This window comes from Micromonas commoda, chromosome 5 (genome assembly GCF_000090985.2).
Source record: "Micromonas commoda chromosome 5, complete sequence".
Lineage (NCBI taxonomy): Eukaryota > Viridiplantae > Chlorophyta > Mamiellophyceae > Mamiellales > Mamiellaceae > Micromonas > Micromonas commoda.
In genome coordinates, this window is record NC_013042.1 from 92,252 (window position 1) to 119,953 (window position 27,702).

The window sequence follows — 27,702 nt, forward strand, 5'->3', positions numbered from 1 at the left end:
CTCATTCATTAGCTGGTTTAATTCATCAAGAGCGATAGGCTATAAAACTCAGTTGGCCGTCGTCGTCGTCGTCGTCGCCGCCTCCGCCTCGCGCCTCTCCTGCGCCTCCTTGGCCCGGGCCACGGACTCCTCGTGCTCGAGCTTTTGAATCCTCAGATCCGCTCGCTCCGCGAAAAGCCTCGCCTTCATCTCCTCGATCGCCTCCCGTTCCCTCGTCAGACCAATCTCGAGATCCTCAAAGCTGCGCATCTTCGCCTCAATCTTCTTCATCTGCGCCTCCGCGATGGAGATGATCAGCCGCTGGACCTCCCTCTCCTCGGCGTCGGCCAGGAGCTTGGCGCGAACCGCCGCCGCCGCCAGCCCAGTCGCCGCCGCCTCCCTAGCCCCGGCGTCCGTCACGGGGACGTCCGCCGCGGTCCTCTCGCCCCCGCCCCCGCCGCCGCCGCCGCCGCCGTCCACGTCCATCGCGTCCATCGCGCCCTTCTCCGTAAGGCCCTTATTCTCCTCGTCGAGCGCGTGGAGCGCAGCCTTGGCGGCGGCGGCGGCGACGCGCGGCGTCACGCACGTCGCCAGGAAAGCCACGTTGGACATGACGGGGTTCGGCGCACCCGCGAAGGGCACGGTGAGGTCGTTCGGTCCCCGCACGTCGACGTCCGGCCTGCCCATGCGCCACTCCTCGGTGGACCCGACGTCCCCGCCGCCCCTGACGTCCGCGGCGTCCGTACCGCCGACGTTGGGGTCGAGCTCGTCCAGGAAGCGCTCCTCGATGGGCAGGCGGATGAACCGGCGGATGCACTCCTCCGCGCTCTTCGTGCCTACGTGCGAGGCGACGTCCGACCAGGACTCGCCGCGCGTCTCCAGCGCCTCGAGGAGGAGCAGAGTCTCCTGGTCGGTCCAGTCGTCCTGTTCCATCTCGGCGTCCGAGTCGTCGTCGTCCTCGTCGTCCTCCACCTCAATCTCTTCGCCGTCCTCGTTGACCGACACGACCCGGGCCGCCTTTTTCGCCTTTTTACTCGACGCCCCCGTCGCGACTGTTCGAAGGAAGCAGCCGCTCGTGGTACCGTCCGGGAGCTTACCGGCGGAGAAGCACCGCCCGCACACGTCGACGCCCCCGACGTTCGTCTTGGCCAGACGCGGCGGCGGTCTCGCGCAGTGATAATACGCCGTGCCCTTGCCGGTTATGTCCGCGTCGCATCCCACGCACGCGCGCTTGACGTTACCCTGGTTTCCGTACAGCACCGCGTACGCCGAGAGCGGCGCCTGCAACGCGGCTGAAGGCGCGGGTTGCTCCGGCCGGGGGTTGGTGGGCGGGCGGCCTCGCCGGGCACCATGCTGTTCCGCGGCGAGTTCGGCGGCTTCAGCCGCGGCTTCAGCCTCCGCAACCGACGTAGCCGCGCCGTTGAGCGGGGCGGGGGGGAACCTGTTAACAAAAAAGCACGTCAGTCGAATTGCCCATACGAAAATAAAAATAAACTCACCTGTACAGAGCCACGTTCGCGGCGCTGAACGTCCCGGGATCGGGTTTCTCCGGACGCGTCACGTCCACCGCGACGACGCGAGGGACGTTGGCGCCCAAGCCGGCGGCTTTCCCCGCGTCCATCTTCGGCTGCCAGTTGATCAGCCCCCACCGCTCGAGGAAATCAAACACGCGCTGAAGCGAGTTGACGTCCCCTACGAGCCCTCGGCGCGCCTTCGTGAAATTGAGCCGTTCCCCAGCCTTCTTCGCGACGCGATACTGGTTCATCATGGTGGCGCGGATCTTGGCGTACGCCTCGGGCGTCTTCGTCTCCGATCGCCCGTCGAAAAATTCGGGGACGCCCCGCCTCTCCAGCTCGTGCGTCGCGTGCCATCGGAACCAGTGCGAGTGCCCGGGGATCTTGTACGGCTCGCGGGAGTCCGTCCCGGCGCCCGTCCCGCCGGTGAGTGCGGCGTCGTCCGAACCGTTCGCGTCGGCGTCGATGACCTCGTCCGTCACGTCCGCGACGGCGTCGTCAAGCGCCTTTTTCGCCGCGGCGACTTCGCTCGCCGCACCGGCCATCTGCCCGCGGGATATGTTCTCCTGGACCACCCCTCCTCGGTCACCGCGGATATGATGTCGGCCGGGTGCTTTCGCGTCGGTCGGTCGGGCGCCGCCGTCGTTCGCGGCGACGGCGGCGACGGACGAGTGCGGGGCGGTGAGGTGCTGCCGCACCACGCTCGGGCCGATCCTCTCGGCGAATTGCGGCGGAGCGACGCGCTCATCCTCGGGGGGCGGGGCCGGCGCCGTCCCCGCCGTGCCCCCCGTCCCGTGCGTCGCCACCGTGCCCTGCGACGCGTCGTCCGCCGTGACTGACGCGTCCGGCCCACCCTTGCGCTTCTCGCCAACCTTGGGCGCACCGCCGCCCTGCGCCTGCGCCGAGGCGGCGGCGGTCGCCGCCATGGCGGCGTTGGCCGCGTCCCTCGCCCGGGTAGCCGCTCGCATAGCCGTCTCGGCGGGATCCTCCCACGCGTAGTCGCCCTCGTCGCACCACTCGTTGTACTTGACGCTGTCCACGATCCACGTGTAGTGCACGTGCTTCGCGGGCTTAGACCTTCCGGCGATGGCGAGATGCTCGCCCGACGCGGCGCGAATGGCCGAATCATCCTCCGGCGCCGAATCCCACCGGTGCGCTCGGTCCCGCGCCGCGTGTTCTCGCGCGGTGCTCACCGCGCACCACGCGTCGTAACTCGTCGGGTATCCCGCGTAGTGCACCAGCGCCTCCTTTTCCACCACCCCGCGCACGATCGCCTGGTCCTTATCCGGGAAGACGCGTTTGGTTTCCGTCCCGTTTACGTCGAGGTCGGCGTGGAGGACGTGCGTCACCGCCGCGTCGTTCGCCGACGCGGACAGCACCGCGCCCATGGACCGAGCCGACGCTTTTATTAACTCTCTCGACTCCGCCGGGACGTCGCCGCTGATGTACACCACGACGTGGCCCAGCAGCCCTTTTTCCCGGAGCTCCTCGGCGCAGTCGCCGAGCATCCCGACGAACTCGGCGCGTTTGTGCTCCGACTGCCAGTCGAATCGACGGAGGCCCTTCTTCAGCTTGAACCTGACGCACCGGCGCACGATCATGAACAGCGATCCGCCCGGGGTGTAGTCTTGCCAGTGGCGCATGGACAGCTTGACCATCGGCCGCGGGGACGGTGAGTTGGCGCCCAGAGTCTCCTCCTGGCCCTGCAGCAGCTCCATGACGACCCGGGCCACATCCTCCCTGCCGAGGGGCTCGCCCGGGAACGAGCCCGCCAGGCGACCCGTGATGGCGTTGAGCTTGCCGAGGTACTACTCGCTCTGCGCGTCGTGGGTGGGGGTATCGGTGGTCAGTTTCGAGTGAGTCGAACGGGGATAGGGTGAGGGCCGGGTCGATCGGTCCGGGTTCAGATCGTCGAGGACGAACCCTAGGGAAACCAATGCGCGGGAGCGGTCTCAGAGATCGCGGGTGGTCGAGGCGCGGCGCTCACCTCGAAGTCCTTCTCCCGGAGCTTAACCTTGCGCTTCGCCGACAAGGTGAACTTCACCATGGTGGGTTTGTTCCCGCACCGTCGCGTGCCGACCCGCGCGTTACTACTCTGTAGCGGCGGATTGGGTACGACCTGCGCGCTTATTTTAAAAACTTCGAACGACGGACTGGAAACCCATACGAGTCCAATTCGGCCGCCACTCGTATGGGCAAATGGTCGCCACGACAGGAAAATCACGATGCAGTGGGGGACGGGCGAGCCAAAAAGTCCAAAAAAAAGCGCCCCCCATCCGTCATTAATCCGCCGACACGCATTGGCCCAACCGCCGGGCCATCCTCACATCCCGGATACGCTCGGAGAACCCCGCGATGAGCGACGACGAACACGACAATGGCGAGGAGGGCGACTTCGCCGACTGGAACGAGGAGGAGGACGAGGGCCAGCGCCGCGCCCGATGCCTCTTCAGCTCCCGGACGCACCCGAGTCCCACCGCCGCCCTCGCGCACGCCGCCGACGCCTTCGGCTTCGACCTGCGCGAGCTCACCGCGCGATACGGCCTGGACTTCTACGGCACCATCATGGCGCTCAACTACGCCCGAACAGTCGCCAAGGACCGCGGTGCGAGCGCCAGCACCGACGACGCCGAGTCTAAGGTTGCCGCCGAGCGCGCCATCGAAGGGATCGCGGCGGGCGAGCATCGCGACGAGCGCTTCCTCGTCCCCGCGCTCGAGGACGACGGCGTGTTGTTCGAGTGGGAGGAGTTCGTCGGCACCGAAGCCGCGGGGCAAGACGACGACGACGACGACGACGACGACGATGAGGGGCTCCACGGCGCGGAGGCGGTGGACGACGACGAGGACGACCCCGTCGTGAATGCCGAGATCGCCGCGTCGTCCACCGATCCCAGGGTCACCGCCGAGCTCGCCAAGCAGCTCAGCGCCGCCATCGAGGAGAACGACGCGCTCCGGCTCAAGATGCTCGAGCTCAATCACGGAGAACCCACAGACGACGCCCCGACGAACGTCGGCGCCGCCTTGCTCCCCGACGGCGTCGTCAAGTCGAGGCGGTCGACCGCGAAACCCGTCCCGGTAAAACCCAGTCCAAAACGATCGGATCCCCGACCCGACCGCAGGTCCGCGCTGCCCACCGTGGACGAGGACTACTTCGGCGGCTACGGGTTCTTCGACATTCACCGCACGATGCTCGACGACGTCCCGCGGACCGCGGCGTACAGGGACGCGTTGGAGCGCAACCCCTCGCTGATGAACGGCGCCAAGGTGCTGGACGTGGGATGCGGCACCGGCATCCTCTCGATGTTCGCCGCGCGGGGAGGCGCGTCCGCGGTCGTCGGCGTGGACGGCGCGGCGCCGATGGCGGCGTGCGCGCGCGCCAACGTCGCGCACAACGGCGTCGACGACAGGGTATCCATCGTCCAGGGCAAGGTGGAGGAGCTGTTGCGCAAAGGCGACGTGCAACTCGGCGGCGCCAACTCGTATGATGTGCTGGTCAGCGAGTGGATGGGCTACGGCCTGCTCTTCGAGTCCATGCTCGACACCGTCATCGCCGCCAGGGACGCGATGCTCAAGCCGGGGGGCGCGGTTTTGCCCGACGTCGCGACGATTCACGTCGCCGGCTTTGGACGAAACGCCACGAGCCAGCCCTTCTGGGACGACGTCTACGGCTTCGAGATGCCCGCGGTGCAGGCGGACCTCGCGGAGGAGGCGGCCAAGCTGGCGGTGGTTCACGGCGTCAAGGGTGCGCACGTGTGCACCACCGACGGGATGGTCAAGTCGCTGGACCTGGCCACCATGACGGTGTTGGACACCGAGTTCAGCAGCGAGGAGGTTCTGATCACGGCGAGGACCGACGGCGTGAGGGGAGACGAAAACGACGACAGCGTCAAGGCGGGCGGCGGCCGCGGCGCCACCGGTCTCACCCAGCGCCCCGCGGACCCGGTGTCGGACCACGACGCCGAGCCGATCATGTGCCACGGGATCGTGGTGTGGTTCGACACCGCCTTCTCCGAGCGGTTCTGTAAGGAGGCGCCGGTGGTTTTGACCACGTCGCCTCACGCGGAGCGAACGCACTGGGCGCAGACCTTGCTGCACTTCCCGGAACCCGTCGCGCTCGTGCCCCACGGCTCGTTTTGGTGGGGTAAGGACCAGCCAAAAATGGGTCTGATCGGTACCAGGACGAACCCGGCAAAGGGAATTAAGGTTCGCATCGGGATGGCAAAGTGCAAGGAGGAGGAGAGGGCTCGGGGGTTGGACATATCCCTGGAGTACGAGCCGGTGCTCGAGGACGGCACCCCGGGGACGAGGAAAGCGCGAATGTACCAAATGTAGATCTCTGCGTTTCCTGTTATATCATCTCGCCGTCCCTCTATCGTTAAGAATCTCACATGAGCGGCCTGCCCATCATCGCCATGCGCTGCACCTCCTCGAGCGACGACCGAAACATCTCCACGCACCGCGACCCCAGCACCGCGCGGTCCTTCATGAGCGCCTGCGATATGTTCGCGTCATCGCCCGAGAACTCCACGAACGCCTCCCCGGTGCTGGCGCTGTTCGCGTCCAGGACGATCTTGACCTTATCCTCCGTGACCCCCATGCCGTAGAAAAAGTTAACCACGTCGGTTTTGGTGGCTTCGTACGGCACCGACCTCAGTCGCAAAATCCCGCAGAGGGAGGGGTCACCCGGGGGCGGCCTGGGCGGCAGCCACGCCCCCGCGGCGGCGCGCTCAAACTCTTCGTCCGTCGCCAGCGACGCCCTCACCGTTCGCCCGTCGAACACCCTCCCGTCGAGCATCTCTCGCGCGGCTCTAGCGCTAAACTCCTCCTGGAACTTGACGTAGCATCGGCCCGGGTGCGCCAGCTCGATCGCCTCCGCGGACGGCGTGGGCGTGGCCATCGCCTCGATGAGCCCGCACTTGGCGCACTCGCCGCGGACGTCCTCCTCGAACTCCTTCCTCGCGTTCTCGTCCACGAGCTCCGACGCCGCGAGCATGTTATCGAGGAACACGCACCGTCTGGTGAGCTTCTGCGCGGGGAGGCCCAGCGGCGTCGGCGGAAAAGACGCGTTGACGTCCGCGCCGTCCGGTAGGTTGGACCTGATGCCGTCGCGGAGGAAGGTCCTGTCCTCCGTGGAATTCATCTTGGCGCGGTAGAAATCCTTGTTGTCGTCCTGGAACGGGGGTTTGACGGCGGCGGCGGCGGCGTCTGCGCCCTCCTCGCCGCTGAATCTTTTCGCCGCCGCCGCCGCCGCGGCGTCCTCCGCGCCCGGGTTTTCCGCGCACGTCTTGGCCACGTCCGGGGTCCAACCCTTGGGCCTCCCCACCTTCATGACCCGGCCGCACAGATCGACGCCGTCCAGGTGCATCGCCGCGTCCGACAGCGCGTGCGTTCGCATCTCCACGAAGGCGTACTTGTTGTCGGCTGACATGTTCACCTGCACCACCGGCGGGGGGCCCCGCGGATCGTCGCACAGTTCGCCCAACGCGCTGTTGAACACCTCCGCGAGGATGTGCTCGTTGACGACGTTCATCGCGAGGTTACCCACGTACACCTCGCGCATCTTCCGCCGCCATATCGCGGCGTTCATGCTGCCCGGGACGCCGGCTTGCTGGTTGATGACCCACTGCTGCGCGAGCTGGAGCTGCTGCTGCATCTGCTCCATCGCCAGCTTCTGCTTCGCCTGCTCGATGGGATCCTCGAACATGTCCTGGGTTTTCTTGCTCTCCTTGACCTTCTTGTCTTTCTTCCTGTCCTTCCGTCTGTCCTTCTTGCGGCGGCGGCTGCGGCTGCGGCTGCGGCTGCGCGAGTCGGACGTGTACGAGTCGCTGTAGGACGACGATCGCGAGTCGGTGCTGTAGGATCGGCGCCGGCGCCGTTTCTTGTGCCGATGCTTCCTGTGCTTGCGCTTTCGTCGATCGCGGCTCCTGCTCCTGCTCCTGCTCCTGCTCCTGTGGCGGCTCCTGTCGCGGCTCCTGCTCCTGCTCCGGCTTCGTCGCTTGCGCTCCCTCCTGCCCCGGCTTCGGGATCTGGAGCCGTCCTCCCTCCTCCTCGCCGACTCCCTGCCCCGGCTCTCCGATCCCTTGAGTCGATCCGAACCCGCGCCGTCGGGTCCGGCCTCGGCTCCGTCGGCGACTGCCTCTCGATCCCCGCTCATCCGCCCCGAGTGCCCAACCCCCGCGGGCGCTCCTCGCTGTGCGCGAACCGACGGGGCTTTCAGAAGAACCCTCGCGAAGCTGTTTTCTCCGCGTCATCGTGGCAGTCATCGTCACAAATCGACGGCGCTTATCCCGAAGGTATGGCGTCCTGCGTCGCCCCCATCGCGGCCGCGATCCGCGTCCCGGCACTCGCGCGCCACGCCGCGAAGCCCCGCGCTCGCGCGATCGTTCCCCTTCGCGCGGTGAACGAAGCCGGCGAGTACATCAGCGTGCGCGACACCATCGAGGCCAAGATCGCCGCCGAGATCGACTGCGAGATACTGGTGGTGAACGACGACAGCGCGAAGCACTCGCTGCACAAGGGGATGCACGACGGGAACGCGAAGACTCACGGCGCCGAGTCCCACTTCTCCGTCGTGGTCGTCTCCGAGTTCTTCGCGGGCATGAACCCCGTCAAGAGGCACAGGCAGATCAACGCCATCCTCAAGGAGGAATTCGACGCCGGGCTTCACGCCTTGCAGCTCACCACCCGAACGCCCGCGGAGCACGCCAAGGCGACCGGGGGAAAGTGACGGCATCGTTTATTAGCGGGCTACTAGCTAGCCAGTAGAGTCTACCACATTTATTATTCACGTAAGAAGAGCTAAGACGTAGTGGACTTCACCCTACCGAGGCGCGATAAGAGAGGCGGCAATGACGATGAGCGGCGTTTGCGTGGATGTCGAAGACCTCCGTCGCGAGATGCGAGGTATCGTACGGCGCACCTCGCGCGCACTCCCCGGGCGACAGGAACTCGCCCAGCTCCACGGGCACGCCGTAGAACGAGAACGACCTGCAGTCGATGTTGGGCGCGTCGTGGTGGTCGTCCCACTCCGCCATCAGATCCTCGCACGCGATGAGCTTCACGTTGACCACCCGGGCGCACCGCTTGCGAACGAGCTCAAAGCCGAGGACGTCGGCGTTTGGGTCGTTGCGCTGCGACTGGAGCGTCTCCGCCCTGGACTTGAACCTGAACCACGCCACGGGCTGGAACCTCGGCTCCGGCTCGCCCCCCCCGCGGCTGAATGACCGCGAGGTTTCAAACTCGACGACGACGCCCGCCGCTGAGGTGTGAATGGCGGCGATGGGCGGGAGGACGCCTTCGCGGATGAGATCGTGCACCTTTTGCAGGGAGTCGACGCCGTCGAACACCGTGGACGCGCGCTCGCGCTCGCAACCGCATCGTATCCAGTCTCCGACGGCGGCGGCGTCCGGGAACAGGGACATATCCGTGCCCAGGAACGGTTTCAGAGGTCCGTCGTCATCCTCGGGCCATCCCTCGTCTCGGACTTGCAACCCGCCGGGTCCCGTCCTGTCCAACATGTAACCCTCGGGCTGGCTCTCCAAGTACCTGCGCCACCGCCTCGCGCCCTCCGACTCGTAGAATATGTGGTTGGCGTACTTTTCACGCGTCGCCTGGTCCACGTCCGGCGGACCGCGGGACACGAACAGCGCTCCGCAACCCACCGGGCACGTGAACTGCCCCGAGCGTGAAATCTCAAACTTGGATAGCACCACGTCTCGCCTCGGGTGCCCCACGCCGCTCGCAGCCTTCTCGCGTTGCCCGTACCAGAAACAATTATCGATGTCCCTCTTCGCCCTGCGGGTGTTTGAGCTGGGACGTTCCTTGTGGATGTGCATGTCTAGGACGTCGTACATGCCGAGTTCCAGCGCGTGGTGCACCAGAGAGAGCGTTTGCGAAACGACGTGAAGTTCGTGCGAGTCCTGCAACTCCTTGCCGTACCCGTGCTCCCTCACGATTGCGTCCAACTCCTTCGTGTGGTGTAGCATGCACTCACCGTCGCCCCCGAGCCCGAATTCCTCCATGGCGAGACCGCTGTTCAGCAGCCGCAGCGGCGTATCATCCGTGGGAACCCACCCGCCACCCTCGGAGTTGGCGCCCAGCCCCCAGCCCCGCTCCTTCGCATCCTCCAACCGCGCCCACATCTCCGTGTCGGGTTGCTCCTCCCTAGCCTCGGGCGGACCCTCTTCCCCCTGCCACGCGATCGCCATCTCGCGCATCTCGAACGCCGATCGCGCGAACGTCGGGTGCTTGGTCCAGCTCTCGGCGTCGTCGTCGAAGATTATCGCCTCCTCGTCGTGAAACATGAGTTTGCCCATCTCGTTCCGCTGCTGCAGCGCGAGCGCGAGGTGGTGGACGTAGAAGTGGAACACCTCCTGGTCCGGCCAGTTGCTAAAGTCGAAAGGGTCGTTTTCCATGTCGTCGTAGCACTCCCGCCTGATGCGCGGGTAGTCCACGTTCGGCACGTCCGGGTCGTGCGCGAGCTGGTGCAACCTGTCCTGGACCTTCGCGGTGAGGTTGCATCGCCATATCATGTACTTGCGGCGGACCCGCAACCTCTCGGCGTAGTCGTGCGCGTCGGTCGCGTCCTCCATGGTGAGCACCCCGACGCAGTTGATGTTCCCGCTGGTGGCGCTGCAGAAGAACTTGTCGTGACGGTCGGGGTTGAAGAGGTTGCCGGCGAAGTTGTCGCCGTCGTTCTCGTCGCAACCGCCGTCGGTGTAGAGACCCCTGGCGGACACCCAGTGCGCCTCGCCCGCGCCGAATTTCTCCCGAAGATGGGCGTAAAGGTTACGCCACCTGGCTGCGCGCTCGAGCTCCTCGGCCTCGCGCTCGATATCGTCGCAATCCATCGGGTCACGGTCCGCGAGGTCGCTCCACGTCTCGGACGCGTCCCTGATGCCGAAGTGTCCCCACACGATTTCTCGCCACACGCGCTCGGATCCGGCCTGCCTCCGCATCTGACGCGAGACGGCCATCACCCGCACGACGTCGACGACATCGAGACCCGACCGCAAGACCTTGTCGAAGACATCCTGGGGCAGGTCATCGAGCAACATCCTCCTCTCACTGTGGCCTCGGGAGGCCGAAGGGTTTCGCCCAGCACTCTACCTCATATCGGAAAACGCCAGCCCCAGCTGCCCAGAAAAAAAAGTCAGTCTGTTGCTGCACGCGCCGCGGCGATGCACACGGGTACACTGTGCGTGTTTGGGGAGTACAAACCCGCGCCGCCGGGGTACGCCAAGGCGAGATACTGACATTTAATGTACCGCTTCGTCGAGGTCGACTGCGTCTCCGCGGAGAAGGAGGCCACGATGAAGATGGAGGACGTCGCGTCCAAGCCCGAGAACATCCGCCGTGATGGTCGCGCACCAAACCACGTCGCCTCGAAGCTGAAGGTTGGGATCATCGCGGGCACGCGTGCTTGGTATTTTCTTCAGATATCTAACGAGCTAGAGAATGACACACGCGCGCGGCGACCTCAGACCTCAGCCTTGACCTGTTTTGTCCCGGAAGCTTTCAAGCGCTTCCTCCTGCGTAAAACAACGCAGTAAACGACCATACCAATCACGAGTGCGACGACGCCGATGGCGACGCCGATGAACACGAAGGGGAAATCTGAGCCGGAGTCGGGAGCCGGAGCCGGAGCCGGAGAATCTGAGCCCGGATACAAGCACCCCGAAGCCGGGCACGGGAGGTCGCCGGAGCCCTGGATTTCATCGCCAAAGCCGCCGACGGCGTCGCCGGTGCCAATTTCGGGATCGTACATGAAGAACGTTCCCTTGCCCCAGCCGTATTTGTCGGAGCCGGCGTCGTTGGTAATGTCGCCGAGGACGCTGCGAGTGCCGTTCAGGTACGCGAGGTCCAAGTGAACGTCGACGAGGTAGCACCTGAGGTCGCCAGCCTCGCAGTCGATCATCCACTCGGTCTTGACATCAGTCCCCCGTTCTTCTGACAGCCATTTGCTGCCGTCATGAGTCGATGCCTTGAACCAGTCGGGGCAGTCAGCGGGAGCGTTGGGCCACGTGTTTTTGCCGCTCATGTCGGCGGCGGCGGGGCTGGCTGGACGGCCGGTGCAGCCGCCGTGCTTGCGAAGGAAGATTTTGACTGGGCGAACCTCGGTGACTTCGAGTTTCGGCGCGCCTCCTAATGACATGAGCTCTTCTTTTGTGGATTTCGGTGTTGAAGTCGCATTGGGGTAGAAGCTGCTTTTGCTTGCATGCTGAGTGGGCAGTGTGGAGAGTCCGCCGTTGCCCAGCTTTTTAATTTCACGTCCGAGGGCTTTGCTTTGGAAACCACCTTCATATCCTGTGATGTCGCGGACGCAGTAATCCAAGCAGGTTGGACAATGGTCCGGATACTGGCAGGGTATTCCGAACTCTTCCTTCACCGCGGCGACGTCGCGCTCGTATTTGCCGGTGGAGTAGTACGGAGCGAACTTCAGGACGATCTCATCCTCTCCCGAGCCGGGCGAGACGAAATGCAGCTTGGTGCCGGCGAGGTTGGTGGTATCCGAGATGTTCGTGAAATTGACCGTCGTGCCGTTGCGCCACTCGACCCACGCGCTGCGCACGGTGGTGTTTTCGCCGACGTTGGTGATGTCGAGAGTGGATGTCATAACGAGCGACTTGTACTGTGCCAGATCGCGCCAGTGCGGTACCTCGTAGTCAGGTAGACCCTCGGCACCGTACCCACCGTAAGACTCATTGTGGGCGCTGTTGATCATGCTGCCGTACAGCATGCCGAGGATAGAGAACTTGTAGCCGCCGGGAGCGACGGGTACCGCCGGACATGTGTAGTTCATGTTCTTGGACGTGTTCCCCGGGGAGTAGTTAGGGCATCCATTGAGCCAATAGCCACTACCACCTCCGGTCATCGTCATGAATTGGTTTTCGCGGAGCTTCTGGTCGTACGTTCCGTTGCAGTGCTTCCGGATCAGGTCGACTTCTTCCTGGGTTATGCTTTTTTCGGACATCATTTCAGCGTCCGTCTTGGTGGCTGCCGTTTCGTTAGTGTAGCCGAAAGTCTCGGTGCATCTGTCAATCGGCGCGTAGGAGGTGTAGCCGTACGACATGGCGCTGCGAACGGCGGAGGCGCCCGTGTTCTGGTCCCCCTGCTTGGTGCCGAACCAGGTCGAGGTCGTCTGGCCCATGAATTCTGAGCCACCATCGTTCGTGCTCGCGAAATAGCTCTGAGGTTTGGACCAAACCTCCGGTTTGTCTCCGGGAGCAGCTGTGTTGTTTACGAGCGCGATGCTGTGGTCCTGGATGGTGATCCATGCCTTGGGTGCTGGTAGGTCGCCATTGGTTTTATTGTACGCGTTGAAGGCGATCTGCGTGGTCGTGGGCACACCATAGGCGCACAGAGCGATGCGAGTGGTGCCGAACCTATTTTCGCCGAAGCAGGCGTCGTTTGGGGGGGAGGGGACCGAGGGGAGCCATCTGGAATCTGCCGCGAATGTGGTTCGGGCGAGGAGAGAAAAAAGCGACAGCAGGATCGGCACGGTTCGCGGGAGCGGAGTTCTCGAGGAACCCGCCGACGCGCGGTCGCCGTTTCGATACGTGCGCGGGGGCATGATCCCACGATCCGGGGCCGAGATACGGATCTTGTGCCGGCGCGCGCGGGGCTTCTGGTTGACGACATCAAAGAAAACGGTCGCACATTGGTTGACCGGCTCTTGATCGGTTCGAAAAGGCCAATTTAGCCGTCGATATGAATATGATGAGGCAAACTTTCGAGGTAGGTTAATGAGAATCTCGTCGACATATGATGACTAGCTAGATATATAGCTCTAGCTAGAGCTAAAAGTTACCTTCGTACCTTCGTACTATCCCGTAGACCTACTTCTACCTTCGAAGATATTACGGGAAAACCTTCGAACCGAGCAAAGGCCACAGACGAAGAAATAGAACCAAAATAGAACCAAACATAGAAGTGGGCGAAGAAAAAACCCGCCGATGTTTGGAGCTCAAAAATCACGTAAATCTATAACACTTAGCTAGATAGAACGTGTTGACACAGCAATGTCTCGTCTCGTCAAGGCTACGCCATTCACGCCTTCTTCCTCTTGGTGTGCTTACCGAGCCCCAGATACCCCCGTCGCAGGTAGCGAGAGGCGATCCGCACGATGCGGAAGCACAGCGGCGCCTTGGGCACCGGCCTCGACTTGCCGAACACCCCGGCAAACTCGGCGTCTCCGGCGAGGTCATCCCACTTGTCGCATCCGTGCTTCAACGCCGCGCGAAGGATGGCCACGTCGTGCACGCCGGACGTCCACCACACCGGCAACTCCCCAGTCTTGATGGAGGGCATCGGTAAGCGCGTCATCTTCCCGCCGGATTTCTCGAGGCACATCCGGAGCGTCTGCATGATGTCCAGGCGCTCTCGAAGTCGATTCGCCGTCACGTGGGTGAGCAAACCGAAGGGGCAGACGGACGCGCGGCGGCTCTTACCCGGTTTCGCCGCGCGATCCTCGCCAACCTCCGTCTTCTCACCCTCTCCGCCGTCCTTGGCGTCGTCGTCTTCGTCCCCGTCGTTCCCGTCGTCGCCGTCGTGATCTTCCTCGTCGTCGCCGTCGCCGTCGTGATCTTCCTCGTCGTCGCCGTCGTGGTGTTGTCCGTTGGCCGTGGGGTCGCTCGCCGCGGTTTGGGCTTCGGCCGTGTTCCCCGGCTCCTCCTTCATGGTCTTCACCGCGTCCTTCCAGGTCACCTTCGACGGGTCTTCCGCGTTCTTCTTCTCCTTGCGGATGCGGCAGACGATGCACTTGCACGTCGCCGAGTGTTTCTTGCTCGCCTTGACCCCGGTGGCATCCGTCCGGGCTTCGAGCGTCTTCATCTCCACGGCGATCGAGTAAAACATCGCTTGCACGTCCTCGGCGCCGCGCCCGACGCCCGACGCCGTGGAGAGCTCGATCCAATCGGGGGAGTTATCGTCGAGCCTCGGCAAACCGCGGGCCATCAGCGCCTTCACCACGTCCTTCCTCTCGCGGTTGGATATCCCCTTCTCCTTCAGCGCCGCCGCCGTCGACCGAACCAGCTCGTCCGCCTCGGGGTTTTTTCCCTCGTCCGCGTCGAACTTTTCGTGGTCCGCGCAGAGCAGCGAGGTAACGCTCGCGGCGGCGCCGTTTTTCCCGAGGGCGTCCCAGTCCCCGCGCATCATCGCGTCGGCGAATTCCTCCCTGGCGCTTTCCGTCTCCGCCGCTCTCGCCCTCGACTCTCCCCTCTTTTGGTCCCTCGCGGCGCGCTCCGCTAAAGACATCGGGGGCTTGGGTACGCGCCGCGGGTGGCCCAGCATCGCCTGCACCCACGGCGGGTCCGAGGGTTTGAGCGCGTTGGGGGCGCCGAGCTCCTTGGCGACCCGCCGCACCCGATCGGTGAGGTCCTCCGTCCGCGGCCACGCGTTTTCACCCTCGTGGATCCTCTCGACGCGCTCCTTGGCGGCGACCAGCTCCGACTTATCGCCGCCCACCGCCGGGACGTTGTTACCGGCGTCGTCATCGTCGCCCTCGCCCTCGTCGTCGCCGTCGCCGTCGTCGCCGTCCTCTTCCGCGGAACCTTCCTTTGCCTCCTCCTCCTCCTCCTCCTCCTCCTTCGTCTCCCCCTTCGATCCTCCATCCGGACCCTTCCGGGCCGCCCTCGCGCCCTGCTCCGAGATCCTCGCGCCGTGCTCCTCCCTCGCCTGCGCGTACAACTTCTGGCACTCGTCGATCGCCTCGATGGAGTCGCGAAGCTCGGCAACGGCCGCGGCGCCGCCCTTTGCCCGCGCAGCCTCCGTCGCCACCGCCGCCGTCCAAGGATCCGATCGCACGGCGTTGAAGTTGCCGAAGCCGTGCCGGTACACGCCGTACAGCAGGGAAAAATCGCACGCGCCGTCCCACCACGCGGGTAGACTCCGCTTGACGTCCGACGCGGGGAGAGGGCACGCGCCCGCCAACTCGATCGCCGCATCCTGGGTCTCCTCCGCTAACAGCCTCTCCACGGACCTGTTGATCATCTCGAGCATTCGGATGCGCCTCGTCCACACCCTGCAGTTCGCGGCGTTCAGCTTACCGCGCGAGCCCAGGTTCCACGAACCGACGATGGGATCCGCGGGGAGGCGTTCGCCGCCCGGGGATTCCCGCCGGAGCCTATCCGCGAGGTACTTGGCCTCCGGCGAGTCCGGTTCCAGCCTTCGGTGCATGGCCCTCACCAGGTCCCAGGTCGCCAGTTGCACGTCGTGCGAATCGTGCCTGGGCCTCGACGCCGGTTTCAGCGCCATCCTCAGCTTGGCCCACCGCCCGAGCCCGAACAGTAAGAGCGCCTTGCGGACGCTCTCCTTCTCGTGCTGAATCCACGGTTCCCTCGGCTTGCGCCGCTCGGCGTCATCCTCGTCGGACTTTTTCTGATCGTCGTCGCCCGTGTCCCCAAAGTCTCGGCGGAGCGCCTTGACGACGTCGAAGACGCCCTGGGCGTTCCATCGGGCCTGCAGGTCGGCGAGGTGCGAGAGCTTCGCGTCGAGCTGGGCGCGATACCGCGCTGCGATTCGGGAAAGGCGAGGCGGGCGGGAAGAATCTCGCTGTTAGTTTGGATGAGGAATTTCGTTTGGGCTTCGAACGATCGGGGCGTGACAAAGTAGGCACCGCGCGCCGGGAGGGGCGAACCGGCGCCGCGCGGGGGCTGGAAGATCGGCGTGGCGCGAATGCGACCGTGGGAGACGCGCGGTCGCGATGTCGGGGCGTCGCGCGCGCTCCCCCGCTCGAGCGGGTTCGCGGGAAAACCTTCGGGCGGGAACCGCGGGGTGACTCACCTATGTTTGCCTCCACCATCGGGTGCCTGACCCGCGCCGGTGGTTGCGGTGAGTGCCTTGGCACAGCGTCCATCGGCTCGGCCTTCTCGACCGCCATCGCGCGCTGCCTGACCGCACTCCGTCGCTGGGAGTGACGAGCCCCGATACAGTCGCGCGAACCGTTCTGCCGATCTAGGGTTAGGGGCTGGGCTCCCGCAAAATATCCGGTGGCCGCCCCGACTACGAAGCACTACCGCCGCGGTGACTTGACCTGCTACGGTACGGTTTCGTGTGCGACGCCCGTCCTCTCCACGCGCACAGTTCGCAGTCGGCTCTCGGCGTGATTATTTCGACAAAATTTGGCAGCCAAATCACTTTTTTCAATGTAATGCAGTTAGGGGTGGGACAGTTTACTGTTACATTTTCATTAAAAAGTTTCGTGCAAGGTGATTTGGCGTTTCCCGGACACGAGAGTGCGCCCAAACCTTGCTGCGGCAGATTGCGCCCAAAATAAAATCATCGAGCGACGAACCGAGGGCTGCTCTTGTCCCGCCATTCGAGCCCCTCCACCACCTCCAGCGTGTTGCAGTCCGGGTCCCTGAAGAAAATAGCCGGTCGACCGCTCCTGCTCGCGGTGAACGGCACCCCCCTACTTTCCAGCGCCTCCGTCAGCGGCGCCAGGTCCTTCACGCCGATGCAAAAGTGCCGATCCTTGCCCCCGTGCGCGGGCCTGAACTCGGCGTCCGTCGGATCCGGGTTCGGCAGCTCCATCAGGTGGACCATCTCCGGACCCATCATCAGCCACGCGCCGTCGTACGGGAGCTTATCGTTCGGCCTGTCGGGGTTCACGGGCAGGCCGAGGAAATCCCGGTAGAACTCCATGGAGACGGCGAGATCGCGCACGATGACTGCGACGTGGTGCACCCCCTGGATGCCGATGCGCTCGCTCAGCGGGCGGGGATCCGTTCCGATGCGGGGCTCGGAGATGACCGACTTCTTGCGCGTGGAGATGCCCACGGACGCGAGGCTGGAGCCGTGCACGACGGATTCTTCGACAATGCCCGAGTGCGCGGCGCCGTCGCCCGACGCGTGGACGACGACGGAAGATCCCGCGCGGGACGACCGGGCGCGCGAAGGTCCCGGGGTGCGCCGCGCGGCGGGGCGACGGGAGTCGGGGTCGAGGGTAGCCCCGGCCCCGAGCCCAGAGACGGCGACGCGGGCGAGCGCCTGCGGCATGTGACGATTAACCGCGGAGCGGGCGGGCACGGTCTCGCGCGGTGACGAGTGAGGTGAGGCGAGGAGTAGGTTTCGCGAACGAAACGAGGAATCATCCGACTCGGATAAATCCTCGGAAGCCACCTCGAGCCACAACCCCGGGCTGCATGTCCGCGTTGGGTGTCCGCCTCGCGTCGCCTCTCGCAGCGCGTCGCGTCCTCCTCCTCGCCCCGCGGCGCGTCGCCCGATTCCGAACCCACCGCATGGCGGCGCCCTCCGCGCGACTTCAGTCGATGTCCATCAACGTTGGAGCCGAGGTTGGAGCCGATGATGCGTCGTCCGTGGACGCGGTGACGCGCACCGGTACCTGCCTCTGCGGCGCCGTCTCCGTCGTGCTCACCGGTAAACCAACCGCGGTGTCCATATGCCACTGCGTGATATGCCGCAAGCTCTCCGGCGCGCCGTTCTCGGCGCAGGCGTTGGTGAAGGCTACCCAGGTATCAGTGGTGGCAAACGACATCGAAGGCGGCGGCGACGCGGCTTCCTCGGGGGAGTTCTCGAGCGTTACGCCGAGTCTCACGTCGTACGCCTCATCACCCGCCGTCGAGCGTCACAGGTGCGCGTCGTGTCAGTCGCCGGTGTACGCCACGCTGGCCAAGGGGAAGATGGCCGCGGTGCCGCTCGCGATGCTCGACGCCGTTAGGGACGACGCCGCGATGGCGCCGACCCATCACATGTACTACGCGGATAGGATCATGGACGTGCCCGACCACCTGCCAAAGTACGTCAAGAGCGCGGGAAGACAGGCGGAGCTGTGGAAAGGGGACTGACTAGGGCGCGAGTTTAGCGGGTGGATGCGAGTGTAGCGTAATATCGTAGACACATCCTTTTTCGAACCGTTCATCAGCCGCGCCGTCGTCGACACTTCGCGCGGGCGCGAGGTCTCCGTCGAGATGGCCATCCCCGACTGGCACGACGACGACACGGACGACGAGGACGACGTGCTCCTCGGCGTCGTCGTGTCGCCCGCCGTCCGATCCCCGCGGCGACCCACCTCCGGGACCGCGACGCGCGATCGGTCGGCGTCGTCGTTGGTGTCCACGCTGGGCAAGCCGACGGGGCTTTACGGCGGGAGCGTGCTGGGCTTCCACGAGCGCAACGCCGGGACGACCGCGTTCTCCCCGTTCGTCCCGATCGCGCGGACCGCGGGTGGCGCGTCGACCCCGGGTCCCGGACGGATCTCGCTCGGGGGCCTGGGCGGGTCCCCGCGGGTCGCGCGGCTGCGCCTCGAGGACGGGAACGAGGATGGGGACTCGACGGGAGGGAGACTGGACGGCGGGAACGATGGGGACGTCCGCGAGCGCGGCGACCGGGGCGCGCGCGCTTCGCCCTCGGGTCTGCCCGGTCCGTCGCGCGGCCTCGGTATCGGCGGCGCGCGCGCCCTGATCCCGCCCCGATCTCCGTCGCACGCGTGGCCCCCCGAGGCGCGCCTCCACCTCGCCCCGGGGGACCCGAACGATCTCGTGGGCGTGGATGGGGTCACGGTCGACGACGCGGATCCCGCGGCGCTGGCGTACGGAGACGCGGGGCTTCGCGCGGTGTCACTCGCGCGCAACATCAAGCACCAGCGCGCGGCGTCGCGTCGCGCCGCCGCCGCGCAACGAGCGCGCGTGCGGCAGGAGGCGCTGGAGCTCGAGCTGGGATGGGCGCTGGAGCAGGAGCAGAGCGCAAACGCGGAACTCGCGCGGTTCGCGGACGAACTCGCGCGGTCCATCGCGCGGGAGGACGCCGAGGCCGCCGCGGCCGCCGAGAGGGAGGAGCAGCGACAGCTGGACGAGATGGACGCGAGGTGGCGCGCGAGGGACGCGGCGGTGAAGGCTGTGCTCGCGGCGGATGCCGCCGAGTCGGAGAGGCAGAAGCTCGCCGCCGAGGAGGCGGATAGAGCGGCGAAGCGCGCCGAGGAGGAAAAGAAACGAGCGGACGAGGCCGCCGCCGCCGCCAAGAAGGCCGCGGACGAGGCCAAGGCGAAGAAGGAGAGGGAGGACGCGGAGGCCAAGGCGAAGAAGGAGAGGGAGGACGCGGCTGCCGAAGCGGCGAGGCGAGCGGAGGAGGAGCGCCGCACCGGCGTCGTCACCGGCCAGAGACTCCCTTCGGGATCCGTGCCGAAGATCCAGGTGGCCGCCGAGGCGTCTAAACAGGAGGGCGAGCTCGCCAAGCTCCTCGCCGAGGCGCGCGCGAAGGTTGCCGAGTACAGCACGGCGCCGGCGGCGAAGAGGGAGCGACGGGTGATCAACAACAACATCACGGTTCACGTCCAGCAGATCGCGGCGACCCGGCAGCAGATCGAGAAGAAGGCTGTCGACATCGCGCAGTTCCTGAACGGGTTCCAGCCCGGGTCGATCCAGCGAACGTTCGCCACCGTCTCGCTCGCGAAGCGCGTGCTGACGCAGTGCGACTCGCAGGTTTCAAAGCTGAACCGTTTCGCGTTTGCGTTGGCGGAGGTTTCCGTCCGCGTCGCCGTCTTTGACGCGACGTTCGGCCGGGTTTTGATCGCGCTCCTGCACGAAGCCTGCGTCCTCGCGGTGCCCAAGTACTACCCGTTCGTCCAGGGCCGGTACGCCAGCGACGACGAGTACTTCAAGCTCATGGGATACGTCGCCGCCGAGGAGCAGCCGAACGATTTACCGGAAGGCGCGCCGCCCAAGCTGGAGACGACGGATAACTTCTGCAGGCGGATCCAGGGGTTCATGCTGTTCTACGCGGCGTACACGCAGTGCGACAACCCGCGGCATCCGCACGGGATAAACCACGCGTGGGCGTGGGTCTCGAGGCTGGTGAATCGGGTCCCGCCCAACAGGTTTTCCGCGACGGCTTTGGAGTCGTTCGTGAAACACGCCGGGTTCGCGCTGTGGTCGGCGTACGGCGCTCAGTTTGGAAAGATTCTGGACGTCGTCGATCGAGAGTTTTTGCCCACCCTGGAGGCGAAGGACGACGCGGACAGCAGACCGGTCGTGAGTCGCATGCGAACGTACCTGAACGAGCGAGGGTTCCTGAGAGCTCCGGAGGGTCGGGAGATGCCCAACACGGACACGAGCTCCAACACGCGGCTGTGATTGACGACGCGTTTGGGCGTTGGGCAAACTACTACTAGCAAGATGTTCAACACCCACTCTGCTCGCTCTGTGCTGCGTAACGGAATCTGTCGAAGTCGGCAGCCCTCGTCGCCTCCGTTTGTCTTTGGAGTGCAGCCCTGAACAACATTTCGTTCGTCTCCTGTCGTCTTTGGAGTATCTCCGGTAGTTGTTGGAGTACTCCTTCCAGTTGGTTTAAGGTTTGGCCGAGCACCTTCAGTGATTCCTCCTCCGTTTCCTCCTCCGACAAGTCCGACAAGTCCGTGAGCGCCTCCTGTTCATCACCGTCCCTTACGTCGACGAGCTCCGCCCGCCTCGTCCGTTTCGCCGACGGTTCCTCGTTTTCCTTCTCCTCAGCCTCCTCTCCCTCATCCGACTCCTCGATCGATACCTCTTCTGCCTCCTTCTCCTCAGCGTCTTTGACGCACCCCGGACACATCCAATCACCCTCCGGGATCGTCGTCAGCGGCGGGCGCAGGCACGCCATGTGCCAAGCCGAGTCGCACCCGTCGCAGAGCAAAGTCTCCGCATCGCTCATCCCCGGCTGTGTTTCGTCGGCGCCCCCCTCGCAAACCTCGCACAGCTTCGCGTCGATGCACTCGATGTATTCCCTCGCGGTTACGGCGTTACCGTACTCGTCCATTCCCACCACATCGTCGGCCTCGACCCTCGGCGCGTCCCCGGGCGACCTGGCCTGAACCTCGATGGGTTCGCCATTCGGCGGGATGATGGCGTCGAAGCGCAGCTTGCACAGCGGGCACCACGTGGCGACCTCCGCCCACCTCGTGATGCAGCTCAGGCAGAACGTGTGCGACGACGCGGAAGGGCAACCGCGCAGGGTGCAGGGGTCCACGCAGGCGTCGAGGCAGACGGCGCACTCCACCGCCTGGAGGTCGTCGTCGTCCGATTTGTCCAGAGCACAGACGTGCGGTTGAACCCGGCCGCACCTGAGCTCGCGCAGCAGGGCTCGGACCTCTTTGGCGAGGGAATAGGAACCGTCATGACGCGCGGCGAAGTACCGCGACCCTTTCCGATACATGGCCATGGTCCGGCGGTTGCCGTGGGATGCCCAAGTCTCACCCGACGTTTCGTTTTCGGTTTTGAACTTGAACCAACGCTGGAAATCCGCAGCGAGAACCGGAAAAAGCACCGCCGCGTGGAAATGCCACTGTCCCAGCCTGGCGACAGGGGCGAAGGCACGAAAAAGTGTGCAATTTTCAAAGTTTATGGTTAAGATTCCTAACTGCGTATCATACAGAAAAGAACAAAAAGGCATCTCTGTGAAGAATTTTTGCTTTCGTCCAATGAGATGCCGCCACGAAATGGAATAAACTCTCTCGTTTGGCGGTAAAATCCGTAAAATCCTGAGGACCACAGACGGCCTGGAAATTTCACCGCGCCTCGGCCACAGCGAAGGCGCGCGCTTGCCCGGGTGCGATCCCCTCTCGGCCGCGAACGGGCTGTTGGCCTCGACTTAGACGACTAACCCGTCATGCTCGTCACGGCACCCACCGCCGCGACGGTCACGACGGGACCGGGACGGGCGCGGCTCCCGTCCCCAACCACCCCCCGGGCCCTTCCACACGGCGGGCGGAAAGCGCTCGTGTGGGGTGGATCTCGGGGCGGACCGTCGCGCGAGCGCGCGGCGACGTCGATCGCCGCGCTCGTATCCACCCGTCCCGCCGCGAGGGTGCCGCTCCGATCCATCCCCCGCGGCCGATCGGGTCGCCGGCGGCCGCGGCCGATCGCCCCAACCCGCGCGTCAGCCGCCGAGCCCTCGTCGGCGTCCGTGCCCGAGCCCGCGGTTCCCGGCGTGTACGCAACCTCCGAGGAGAACGACGCGCACTTCAAGTCCCAGCGCTCCGAGCTCGAACGCCTGGCGCCCTTGCGCGAGGCTCTGTTGCGGTGCGACGGGGACCTCAAGATGAAGACGGAGGTGGTGGACGCGGACCCGACGGTGCGCGCGTTCGTGGCATCCAACGGGCCGGTCGCCAGGGTGCTCTCCAACATCGGCTCGGAGGATTCCTACCTCCTCAAGTGCGCCGTCGCCGCCGGGCAGGTTCACGTCCTCGAAAACGTGTCGACGCAGGACCCGATGACCATCGCCAACGTCATCCGCCCGCTGGTGCAGACCCTGCGAAACGTGGAGACGTTCTACGACATGCTGGGGGGCGTGGTCGGATACCAGTTCGCGGCGCTGGAGTTGATCCACGAACAATTCGGCGGCCCGCCCCCGTCCTTCATGAGCGCCGTGGCCACGGACGGCGACGAGGTGAAAGCGCCTGCCCGCGCGGTCACGGAGACGATCGATATGCACCGGCCGGTGGGACCGGACCTGCGCGAGGACGGCGGAGCCTTCGCCGCGCGCGCCGCCATGTGGGGCCTCGAGGAGTTGCCGAGGCTGGCCGAGGTGTACCCCTTGGGCGGCGCGGGCGATCGACTCGGGCTCGTCGACGAGATGACGGGAGAGTCGCTGCCCGCGGCGCTCCTGTCGTACAACGGCCGGACCCTGATCGAGGGGCTGATCCGCGATCTCACCGCGCGCGAGTGGCTGTACTACAAGATGTTCGGGCATCAGCACGTCACGCCAGTCGCGGTGATGACGTCGGCGGCCAAGGGTAACCACCGGCGCATATCCGCGCTGATGTCCCAGAAGAACTTCTTCGGCCGGGGCGAGAACTCCTTCAGGCTTTTCGAGCAGCCTTTGGTGCCGGTGGTGACCACCCGGGGCGGGCAGTGGGTGACGGAGGGTGGCGACGACCTGAGCGTGGCTCTCAAGCCCGGGGGCCACGGCGCGATTTGGAAGCTGATGCACGACCAGGGCGTGTTCACTTGGCTGGAGGCGAAGGGCCGCAAGGGCGCGACGGTGCGACAGATCACCAACCCGATGGCGGGCACCGATACCACGATCCTCGCGCTCGCCGGGGTGGGCGCGAGGGAGGACAAGGCGCTGGGCTTTGCCAGCTGTGAGCGCCACCTCGGCGCCAGCGAGGGCGTCAACGTGCTCGTGGAGCGCCGGTCGAGGGACGAGGGCACGGGCGACGTGGAGTACTCGTACGGGATATCCAACGTCGAGTACACCGTGCTGGAGCAGCACGGCATCGATGACACGCCGGTGGACGAGGGAAGCGACGAGAGCGCGTTCCCCGCCAACACCAACGTCCTCTACATCGGCCTCGGCAAGATCCGCGAGGGCTTGCTGTCTTCCCCGAGGGGCGCCTTCCCCGGTATGCTCGTGAACTTGTCGAAACCGGCGATGGCTGACGGGACGAAAGGGGGACGGCTCGAGACGTCGATGCAGAACATCGCGGACGTGCTGACGCAGCGGTCCAAGGGGACGCCGCTGCACCCCTCGCGATGGGGCGACCTGCCCACCTTTGTGCTGTACACCCTCAGACGGCGCATCACCTCGAGCGCCAAGAAGAAGCGGAACCCCGACCAGTCGCCGCCCAACCTGGCGCAGACACCCGACGGATCGTTCCTGGACCTCGTGAAGAACGCCGCGGACTTGCTGGACAGGTGCGGGGTGTCGCACCCGCCCCCGCAGACGGGAACCGTGGAGGATTACCTCGCAAACGGCCCGGGGTTCATCTTCTGCGCCAACCCCGCCATCGGACCCTTGTGGCAGGTGACGGAGCAAAAAATCGCGCGCGGGTCCATCGGCGAACGATCCGAGGTGCGGCTCGAGATTGCCGAGATCGAGTGGGCGGACGTCCACGTCACCGGGTCACTCCTCGTGGAGGCGGACTCGCCGTTGGGCGCCACGCGCCAAACCCCGAGCGGGGCGCCCACGCTCGTCTTTGACGAGAACGAATGCGGCCGATGCCGGCTGCGCGACGTTAAAATTACCAACGCCGGCGTCGACTGGCACGCGGACGGGACGACGATCTGGTCCGCGCAGCTCACCAGGACGGAGTGCTGCGAGATTCGTGTGGAGGGTGACGGAGAGTTTGACGCCAAGGGGGTGACGATTAAGGGCGACGCGAGATACGTGGTGCCGGCGGGGTGGCGGCTACAGCTCCGACCGGATAGGGACGATCCCGGGACGATCGTCGAGCGGTGGACGAACTTGGCCGCCGCGGGTGGAGGGCCGACGTGGAACTGGGCGTACGAGGGCGGCGCTGGCGGGGACGTGCGGCTGACGTTGGACGCACGGCGCGTCGGGCACCACGGGTCGTCGATGGAGAGCGCGAAAGTCGCCGTCGCGGAGCGCAGAGCCGCCGCCGCCGCCGCCGCGCGAGAAGGGCGATCGCAGCGCGCGCCGCTCCGGGAGAAGAACGGCGTCGGCGGGTCGGTTGGGAAGTCGAAGAAGGCGTCGGCGTCGAGGGAGGGACTGCCGGCCAGGTAGATAAACGGGAGGGGGCTCATCCTCCCCAGCGTTGCCTGATGAATGAAGAAGAATTTGTCTTGCTAAAATGTCAATTCTCGCAGATGAGAGCGTTAACCGCCCGCGTCATCTAAGCTAAGGGTTACTACTTGTGGTGTTCTCGCGGACATCAGATTCCCAGCTGCACATTACCTTCGTACCTTCGTATCATTCTGATCTCCACTTCACTGCCGCAAGCTCGCTAGAACAAGAGAAGAGTCACGCACGCAAGTAGTATAGTGCCGAGGAAATCACGCGGCGTGGCAGCTGCGTCATCATCATCTTTGATGAGATTGGGTGGTGGAGGCGGCGGTGGCGGCGAAGAGACGGGGGGTGGAGGCGGCGAGGGGGGCATCGTCGCAGCAGCAGCGGTCGCCTGTGCCTTGAATGTCTCCAGTGTGCTTGAGTCCACACCTTCGATCGTGCCGAGCTCGACGATGGGATCGACATCGTTCACCTCGACAGAAATGCCTTCCGCCTTTAGAGCGTTCTTGGCGGCTGTTAGCGTCGAGTCATCAACCTCGGCGTCGCTGAAAAACACCGAGACATCGTACGTCATCGCCGTGAGCGCGCGGCCTCGCCGCCTGGATGCCACCGTCGCGATGCACGCGCCGAGTGAGCTTGAGATCCCCGCCTTTGCATAGTAGTCCGAACAGGCGGTGTTCTCGTCCGGGGCCGTGAGCTTGGTGGACATCTTTCTCACCTTCTTCCCGGTGGTGGCGGCGTCGGCAAGTAGCTTGGCTTTTTTCTTCATCTTCTCATTCTTGATGCCACTGAGCATGGTATCACGAGTCTTTTCGGCTTTTTCCTTCTCCGTCTCAGTCGGGGGAGTCGGGGAAGCTGTACACACGTCCTTTTCCTTTTCCCCACCTCCAGTTCCAGGGACTACCGAGCCGGCCTCCTTGGTGGCGCCGACCGTGCAGTTCGCACAGGACCAAGTGTTTCCACTTTTGGACGCGAAAGTGTTGGCTGCGCACGTGCATGATGTCGAGGTTCCGCCCGTGCTGCTCGAGAAGATGGGGCAGGCTTGGCATGCACTGCCGTCGAAATACTGCGCGGTTGTGCAGTTGATAGCAGTCTCGCAGCTCGAACCCTTGTACCCGGATTTGCACGTGCACTTGCAAGACCCAGCACTCCCGCTGACGGTGCCGCCGTTGATACAGTACAAAATACCATCGCTCCCATCCTTAGTCGAATTTGAGGAAGCGGAACAAGCGCCGGCAGTCTCGCACCCGCTTCCCCCATAACCTGCTTTACATGTGCACGTGCATGACCCGGTGGTTCCGCCGATTGTGCCGTATTGTGCTGAGCAGTGGAGTGTGCCGTCGCTTCCATCCTTGGTTGAGTTTGAGGAGGCAGTGCACGCACTGGCCGTCTCGCAGCCACTTCCCTCGTAACCGGGCTTGCACTCACATTTGCAAGATCCCGCTGATCCGCTGACGGTGCCGCGGTTGTTGACGCAGTGTATGGTACCGTCGCTTCCATCCTTGCTCGAGTCCTCCGAGGCGCTGCATGCGCCGGCGGTCTCGCATCCGCTTCCTCCATAACCTGCTTTACATGTGCACGTGCATGAGCCGGTAGTACCGCCGATTGTGCCGTATTCCGCTGAGCAGTGGAGTGCGCCGTCGCTCCCGTCCTTGGTCGAGTCCGAGGAGGCAGCGCAATCGTTGGGGTTGCACACAGTGGTGTCGCTGAGGGTGCCGACGCTGCACGACCTTTGTCCTGATAAGGTGTACCCGGTGTTGCAGTTTGGCGTGCACGACGATCCATGTGCAAGGGTGGAGGTGCAGCCCGGTCCAGCAGCGCCGTTGGAGATGGCGCCGGATGCGTCGCACGGGTTGGCGTTGCACACGGCGGTGTCGCTGAGGGTGCCGTCTGTGCACGACCTGGTCCCAGAGAGAGTGTAGCCGGAGTTGCACGTTGGGGTGCACGATGCGCCGTCCGCGAGGGTAGAGGTACAGCCTGAGCCGGGAGCGCCGTTGTCGATGGCCCCAGACGCATCGCAGACGGGTGGCGCAATTATCGTTCTCAACACGACAGAGGATGATGTGAATGAAGTAACTGTCAGTCCCGTGATACTTGAATAGAAAGCCGTGTCCGCCGAATTAAGGATGTTGTCACAAGAGCTGATGCATTCACGCGTTCCCATGTCCGTATTATCTCTTGTCCACGATGTTATTGGATTTACCGCGTCTGCTACGAGATATGAGTGCTCAACTCTTCGTGTAGGACTGTTGGTCACACCTCCAATGCAATATATCTTCCCTGACGTGGATGTGCACAACGGATTCATCCTTGCATCAGGTGTATTTACTGACGTTGACAACCATGACGTAGGATTATTCACATCGAGAGTCTCAACCGTCGAGGCGTAGCAATAGTGTGCGCAGTAACCTGCGATCACGTAAAAATATCCATTCGCAGCCGCTATGCCGTGGTGCACGCGCGAGTCCGACAAACTTGGAAGCGTTTCCCACGCTGGGTTACTCGACGCGAGATTTATTTTGTAGGCAGTGGCATAGAATCCGTTGCTTTTGTATCCTCCAGCGCACACGACCACGGATTGATGGATGGCACACTGTAACGCACTCAGAGCAATTGGGTAGCTTGGACCAGCAGACCATGTGTCTGTCGCCAAGTCGTATATCTCAACTGCGTCCGTCGGGTTATCCACGTGATTTATGTCGCCAGTGACCGTGTACACTTTCCCATCGTAAAAGAGTGCCTGATGGAATGC

At 64.6% G+C, this 27,702-nt stretch overlaps 13 protein-coding genes across 13 annotated transcripts; 5 read left to right on the forward strand and 8 right to left on the reverse strand.

The window, feature by feature from the left end:
* Positions 1 to 2: 2 nt before the first annotated feature.
* On the reverse strand, positions 3 to 3,211 carry MICPUN_112657 (SWI/SNF and RSC chromatin remodeling complex protein; the record flags this gene model as incomplete). Its single annotated transcript, XM_002502325.1, has 2 exons — positions 3 to 1,420; positions 1,479 to 3,211. The coding sequence occupies 2 exons, from the start codon at positions 3,209 to 3,211 to the stop codon at positions 49 to 51; spliced, it is 3,105 nt and encodes a 1,034-aa protein (XP_002502371.1). The 3' UTR covers positions 3 to 48.
* A 1,468-nt stretch (positions 3,212 to 4,679) lies between these two features.
* On the forward strand, positions 4,680 to 5,825 carry MICPUN_81638 (protein arginine methyltransferase; the record flags this gene model as incomplete). The annotated part of the gene is made up of 2 exons (XM_002501955.1): positions 4,680 to 5,351; positions 5,457 to 5,825. 2 exons carry the CDS (start codon positions 4,680 to 4,682, stop codon positions 5,823 to 5,825), a joined length of 1,041 nt encoding a protein of 346 aa, XP_002502001.1.
* MICPUN_108206 (predicted protein) lies at positions 5,824 to 6,552 on the reverse strand. The gene has a single exon (XM_002502326.1). The coding sequence runs from the start codon at positions 6,484 to 6,486 to the stop codon at positions 5,878 to 5,880; it is 609 nt and encodes a 202-aa protein (XP_002502372.1). The 5' UTR covers positions 6,487 to 6,552; the 3' UTR covers positions 5,824 to 5,877.
* A 1,236-nt stretch (positions 6,553 to 7,788) lies between these two features.
* On the forward strand, positions 7,789 to 8,220 carry MICPUN_58319 (predicted protein; the record flags this gene model as incomplete). Its single annotated transcript, XM_002501956.1, has 1 exon — positions 7,789 to 8,220. One exon carries the CDS (start codon positions 7,789 to 7,791, stop codon positions 8,218 to 8,220), a length of 432 nt encoding a protein of 143 aa, XP_002502002.1.
* An 88-nt stretch (positions 8,221 to 8,308) lies between these two features.
* On the reverse strand, positions 8,309 to 10,549 carry MICPUN_58320 (predicted protein; the record flags this gene model as incomplete). Its single annotated transcript, XM_002502327.1, has 1 exon — positions 8,309 to 10,549. The coding sequence occupies one exon, from the start codon at positions 10,547 to 10,549 to the stop codon at positions 8,309 to 8,311; it is 2,241 nt and encodes a 746-aa protein (XP_002502373.1).
* A 201-nt stretch (positions 10,550 to 10,750) lies between these two features.
* MICPUN_58321 (predicted protein) lies at positions 10,751 to 13,065 on the reverse strand (the record flags this gene model as incomplete). Its single annotated transcript, XM_002502328.1, has 2 exons — positions 10,751 to 10,882; positions 10,978 to 13,065. The coding sequence occupies 2 exons, from the start codon at positions 13,063 to 13,065 to the stop codon at positions 10,751 to 10,753; spliced, it is 2,220 nt and encodes a 739-aa protein (XP_002502374.1).
* A 476-nt stretch (positions 13,066 to 13,541) lies between these two features.
* On the reverse strand, positions 13,542 to 16,371 carry MICPUN_58322 (predicted protein; the record flags this gene model as incomplete). Its single annotated transcript, XM_002502329.1, has 2 exons — positions 13,542 to 16,043; positions 16,246 to 16,371. 2 exons carry the CDS (start codon positions 16,369 to 16,371, stop codon positions 13,542 to 13,544), a joined length of 2,628 nt encoding a protein of 875 aa, XP_002502375.1.
* Positions 16,372 to 16,769: 398 nt separating this feature from the next.
* Positions 16,770 to 17,489, reverse strand: MICPUN_58323 (glyoxalase; the record flags this gene model as incomplete). Its single annotated transcript, XM_002502330.1, has 1 exon — positions 16,770 to 17,489. One exon carries the CDS (start codon positions 17,487 to 17,489, stop codon positions 16,770 to 16,772), a length of 720 nt encoding a protein of 239 aa, XP_002502376.1.
* A 242-nt stretch (positions 17,490 to 17,731) lies between these two features.
* Positions 17,732 to 18,298, forward strand: MICPUN_58324 (predicted protein; the record flags this gene model as incomplete). The annotated part of the gene is made up of 1 exon (XM_002501957.1): positions 17,732 to 18,298. The coding sequence occupies one exon, from the start codon at positions 17,732 to 17,734 to the stop codon at positions 18,296 to 18,298; it is 567 nt and encodes a 188-aa protein (XP_002502003.1).
* Positions 18,299 to 18,421: 123 nt separating this feature from the next.
* MICPUN_50155 (predicted protein) lies at positions 18,422 to 20,581 on the forward strand (the record flags this gene model as incomplete). Its single annotated transcript, XM_002501958.1, has 1 exon — positions 18,422 to 20,581. The coding sequence occupies one exon, from the start codon at positions 18,422 to 18,424 to the stop codon at positions 20,579 to 20,581; it is 2,160 nt and encodes a 719-aa protein (XP_002502004.1).
* A 46-nt stretch (positions 20,582 to 20,627) lies between these two features.
* On the reverse strand, positions 20,628 to 21,875 carry MICPUN_113407 (ring PHD BROMO family protein; the record flags this gene model as incomplete). The annotated part of the gene is made up of 1 exon (XM_002502331.1): positions 20,628 to 21,875. One exon carries the CDS (start codon positions 21,873 to 21,875, stop codon positions 20,628 to 20,630), a length of 1,248 nt encoding a protein of 415 aa, XP_002502377.1.
* Positions 21,876 to 23,478: 1,603 nt separating this feature from the next.
* Positions 23,479 to 25,011, forward strand: MICPUN_108207 (predicted protein). Its single transcript, XM_002501959.1, has one exon. It carries the CDS (start codon positions 23,487 to 23,489, stop codon positions 24,945 to 24,947), a length of 1,461 nt encoding a protein of 486 aa, XP_002502005.1. The 5' UTR covers positions 23,479 to 23,486; the 3' UTR covers positions 24,948 to 25,011.
* Positions 25,012 to 25,129: 118 nt separating this feature from the next.
* On the reverse strand, positions 25,130 to 27,114 carry MICPUN_50157 (predicted protein; the record flags this gene model as incomplete). Its single annotated transcript, XM_002502332.1, has 1 exon — positions 25,130 to 27,114. One exon carries the CDS (start codon positions 27,112 to 27,114, stop codon positions 25,168 to 25,170), a length of 1,947 nt encoding a protein of 648 aa, XP_002502378.1. The 3' UTR covers positions 25,130 to 25,167.
* Between the last annotated feature and the right edge of the window lie 588 nt (positions 27,115 to 27,702).

Excerpts from the sequence above, each read along its gene's own strand:
- MICPUN_108206 (XM_002502326.1), bottom strand. The coding sequence starts at position 6,486 with ATGCTCGCGGCGTCGGAGCTCGTGGACGAGAACGCGAGGAAGGAGTTC.
- MICPUN_108207 (XM_002501959.1), top strand. The coding sequence starts at position 23,487 with ATGGCGGGCACCGATACCACGATCCTCGCGCTCGCCGGGGTGGGCGCG.